Source organism: Sycon ciliatum, chromosome 7 (genome assembly GCF_964019385.1).
Source record: "Sycon ciliatum chromosome 7, ocSycCili1.1, whole genome shotgun sequence".
NCBI lineage: Eukaryota > Metazoa > Porifera > Calcarea > Leucosolenida > Sycettidae > Sycon > Sycon ciliatum.
The window spans coordinates 1,180,988-1,185,987 of NC_088649.1; the positions used below are offsets into that span (position 1 = coordinate 1,180,988).

General features: G+C 41.0%; 1 protein-coding gene across 1 annotated transcript; it reads left to right on the forward strand.

Annotated features, from left to right (window-relative positions):
- Positions 1-1,934: 1,934 nt before the first annotated feature.
- LOC135821269 (bromo and FHA domain-containing protein DDB_G0267958-like) lies at positions 1,935-2,450 on the forward strand. The gene has a single exon (XM_065334324.1). It carries the CDS (start codon positions 1,935-1,937, stop codon positions 2,448-2,450), a length of 516 nt encoding a protein of 171 aa, XP_065190396.1.
- The last annotated feature ends 2,550 nt before the right edge of the window (positions 2,451-5,000 follow it).

The window sequence follows — 5,000 nt, forward strand, 5'->3', positions numbered from 1 at the left end:
TATTGTTAAGGGTATCTAGTGTAATTGTATCCGTTATTATTGTTAAGGGTATCTAGTGTAATTGTATAACTTCAGCCATTACACACAGCACACATTAGATCCTTCCACTTTCGACGATCCTGGGCGAGCTGCCTCAGTGCAACTAGATCCTCGTGTGATGTGAGGGAGTTTGTGGATCTGGAATTTTTCAGGTCGTTGTTGATGGATCGCGGGAGTGTTGTTCTCGGGCGGCCTCGGAACCCTGAGCTTCCTGGCTGAAAGTATGCCGACATAGCCTGCTGGACCGGGGATGAGGTGTCTAGTCGAAGCATGTGGCCAAACATTCTCCACCTAGCAGACTGGATGATTCTGCTGAGTGGCTTGGAGCCAGTGCGCTTGTACAGTGCTTCATTGCGTATTATACGGGGATATTTGACCCCTATGACTGCCCGTAACTGCTGGCGGTGGAACGAGTCAAGTTTCTTTTCTTGAGTCTCTGTCAGGCTCCATGTGCCGCAGTTATAAAGAAGTATTGGGAGAATAAAGCTGCCGTATAACCTAATCCGAAGGGGTTCACGGGCATGGTTACCTCTTAGCCATATCACCCACAGCTGATGTAAGGCGCATGTTGCTAGACGTTTTCTCCGACTGATATCTTCCTCCACTCCAAGCATCGATCCTAGTTTGACCGTGTTCCGCCATCGCTCGTCTACTCTGTCCTTTTCTCTTTTAATTGTAGTATATTCGGTTTTGGCTTCATTCATTTTTAGATTGTATTCCGCTAACGAGGATGATAGTATGGGTTGATTGTCATGCAAATATTGTAGGCTGGTGCTGATGAAGTCTACGTCATCCGCATACGCTGTTTCATTGGGCAATTGAAGCTGAATATCCAATGCTGGTCGCGGTGAGAGTCGCTCTCGAATCAACCTCAATGCAGGCCGCCCGAGAACAACACTCCCGCGATCCATCAACAACGACCTGAAAAATTCCAGATCCACAAACTCCCTCACATCACACGAGGATCTAGTTGCACTGAGGCAGCTCGCCCAGGATCGTCGAAAGTGGAAGGATCTAATGTGTGCTGTGTGTAATGGCTGAAGTTATACAATTACACTAGATACCCTTAACAATAATAACGGATACAATTACACTAGATACCCTTAACAATAATAACGGATACAATTACACTAGATACTCTAGATACTAGAGACTCGGTACTCTAGATACTAGATACTCTAACAATTTTATCAAACATTATGATAATTACCACATCAAATGCTGCGGAGACCTATCCAGAATCGGCAATATGCTGGCCCTGGCCTGGAGATCTGCAACTATAATCAGCTTCTACTTTGCAACACTAACGGATTAGTCCCCTTTGTCGATTGATGGATCAATCGGTAGATTCGGCTCTGTTTTTCTTCCCTTTCTTTCTTGTTTTGAATTGTACGTTGAACTCATTGGATTTCTTTGTATTCTGTATCTCGTTATCGTTATATTTCCCTCTAGCCCTCTCGCTTAGGATGAGCTTTCTTTTTTATGGCAGCTTAAGCGAAGGCTATATACCTGCTTTATGCAGGTTGATGCCAACGCGAACAAGCAAAATAATAATAATAATACAACAACCAACTGCGTAGATTCCTCCGTTCAACGCTATGGTAGCATTAGTTTTCTTTCCTTATTCCTCCTGGTTTCTAATACTTTGTTTCCTATTTCACTGAAGGGTGAACCCCTTTTCCTTCCAAATAAGCGCATCCTATAATATCCAAGCCCACGTAACATTCTTTCAAAGCCATATACATTCTTTCTATCCCTCATACATTCTTTCTATTCCTCATACATTCTTTACAAAAACAATACATTCCTTCTCTACACTAAACATTCCTCTTCTCCTTTTTTTCCTTAAATTTAATAAATATGGAATGAATATTTTCGAAGCCCTCCTCCAAGGCATGCAGGACACTCAACCAGTTGAGGCTGTCCCTTATTCCGCATCCAGTACTGAAACTGTGACTAATCTTCCTGATAACGATGTTCCTGAAAAGCCTGCGCAACTGGCATTCGATAACCAGGGTGATGGTACGGATATGACGCATGCTCAACGAGAAGCATTGTGCAGGAGGTATAAAGTCCACCCAGTCGGCACAGAGTCCACACCCATTGTTGATTTAGTTACTCCCTATAGTCAGTCAACGACTTTGCCAACAGCCACTACAGCAGAAAAGGTGATCGACAACGTCCAGGACAAAAAGGAGACGGAGGACAGGGACGACAGGATAAAGACCGAACCAGAGCAAAAGGAGGAGGACAACGACGAGGAGCACGACGAGGAGGAGGACCAGGAGAAGGAGGAGGAGGACCTACCACAATACCACCACCAGGTGAAAACCGAGACGAAGCTATCCGGGCCAGGTCATACTTTCGTTTTTCACGTTGCAAAAATCGACATTGCCAACTTCAACAACTGATATGTCAGGACCCATTGAATTGTGTGCTTATGTTGCTCTTCCTCTGGTTTCAACTGAAGGCCGCCCTTATCTACATAAAAAAACCTTACTTGCCAGCTCCACCATTTGCATAAAATACCTGAAGGACGTTTCTGGAAGGTGCGATTTTTATGACCACCTCGATGGATACAGTGTAAAACTCCTCCGTGGTGATGTTTATTCTAGTGATGGAAATCCAACCCATGTACTGAATTTCCTGTTTTCTATGGGAGTTGCAACAGACAGAAAGTGGAGGATCAGTGTGACGCCACTTAGTAAATCCTTCAGAGATAAATGGGAAACCCCACTTCATTATCAACAATCAACAACAGTACGTGAATTTGTACATGCGTTAATATCTCTCTTACAAACTGCCATCCGTATAAAATACACTCGCAAATATGAGGATGTATATGAAAGTATCATCACTGTCATCGATGAGATACAATACTTCATGTCCAAGCATCATGATGAATGGATGTTGTTTTTGGAGGACACAACCAGCCATGAATACATCACTATAAAGGATGCTGTACTTTCACTCCTTTACATCTACACCAAGTACCCCCATCCACTTCTCAAAGAAGAAGTCGAGATTTTCAAAATACGTCTCAACTCCGAACCCAGGAATGTTTTCATGACCATGGAAGAATCACCCTTCCCTCGCCCCGTTATCTGTTTAACCAATCAAGTACTCCACATGAATGCTCTCTTCTCCACATTGAATTTTCTATACAACAACCAACTGCGTAGATTCCTCCGTTCAACGCTATGGTAGCATTAGTTTTCTTTCCTTATTCCTCCTGGTTTCTAATACTTTGTTTCCTATTTCACTGAAGGGTGAACCCCTTTTCCTTCCAAATAAGCGCATCCTATAATATCCAAGCCCACGTAACATTCTTTCAAAGCCATATACATTCTTTCTATCCCTCATACATTCTTTCTATTCCTCATACATTCTTTACAAAAACAATACATTCCTTCTCTACACTAAACATTCCTCTTCTCCTTTTTTTCCTTAAATTTAATAAATATGGAATGAAGTCAACTTCTTCAATGGATCTATGATCTATCTTTTTGGGGGGGCAATACAGGGGTGTGGGTATGGGGGCTAGTACTTCTCCTGTCTAAGTGTCTGGTTTGTTCGAAAACAGGAAAAAACTCCGGTGGTATGGTGTGTGGTGGTAGTAGTGGTGTGTGTATATCTGGTGTATGTGTAGGTGGTGTATGTGTAGGTGGTGTTGGTGTGCATCTGCATCTTGGCAGGAGGTGGATCTCCTTACGAACGTGCGTGAAATTTAAGGAAATAAGACTATAAGGAATAAGAGAAGTGACAGTGATGAGCAACAGCATGACAGTTCACTTGTCACTTTTATGACATGTGGTCAATGTATGCGTGCAATGGGAGGGTTGTCAAGAAGATTCTCTATTCTTATTTTCTTATTTCCTTAGCTTTCTGGGGCTTCTTTAGGGAGAGCAGGCGACTATAGTACGTTGTACTTACATTTTTTATATTTATTTTTTAAAAATAAAACTACATTTATACATATAGACCTACTAAGCATGTGCATTTTTTTATTTTCTTTTTTTAAAAGATTTTTTTATTTTATTTTTCGAGAATATTTTTCAGAAAAAGTCTTTCTGAAAAATATTCTTTTCGAAAAATAAAATAAAAAAATCTTTTAAAAAAAGAAAATAAAAAAATGCACATGCTTAGTAGGTCTATATGTATAAATGTAGTTTTATTTTTAAAAAATAAATATAAAAAATGTAAGTACAACGTACTATAGTCGCCTGCTCTCCCTAAAGAAGCCCCAGAAAGCTAAGGAAATAAGAAAATAAGAATAGAGAATCTTCTTGACAACCCTCCCATTGCACGCATACATTGACCACATGTCATAAAAGTGACAAGTGAACTGTCATGCTGTTGCTCATCACTGTCACTTCTCTTATTCCTTATAGTCTTATTTCCTTAAATTTCACGCACGTTCGTAAGGAGATCCACCTCCTGCCAAGATGCAGATGCACACCAACACCACCTACACATACACCACCTACACATACACCAGATATACACACACCACTACTACCACCACACACCATACCACCGGAGTTTTTTCCTGTTTTCGAACAAACCAGACACTTAGACAGGAGAAGTACTAGCCCCCATACCCACACCCCTGTATTGCCCCCCCAAAAAGATAGATCATAGATCCATTGAAGAAGTTGACTTCATTCCATATTTATTAAATTTAAGGAAAAAAAGGAGAAGAGGAATGTTTAGTGTAGAGAAGGAATGTATTGTTTTTGTAAAGAATGTATGAGGAATAGAAAGAATGTATGAGGGATAGAAAGAATGTATATGGCTTTGAAAGAATGTTACCATACCACCGGAGTTTTTTCCTGTTTTCGAACAAACCAGACACTTAGACAGGAGAAGTACTAGCCCCCATACCCACACATTTAATAAATATGGAATGAAGTCAACTTCTTCAATGGATCTATGATCTATCTTTTTGGGGGGGCAATACA

Excerpts from the sequence above, each read along its gene's own strand:
- LOC135821269 (XM_065334324.1), top strand. The coding sequence starts at position 1,935 with ATGCAGGACACTCAACCAGTTGAGGCTGTCCCTTATTCCGCATCCAGT.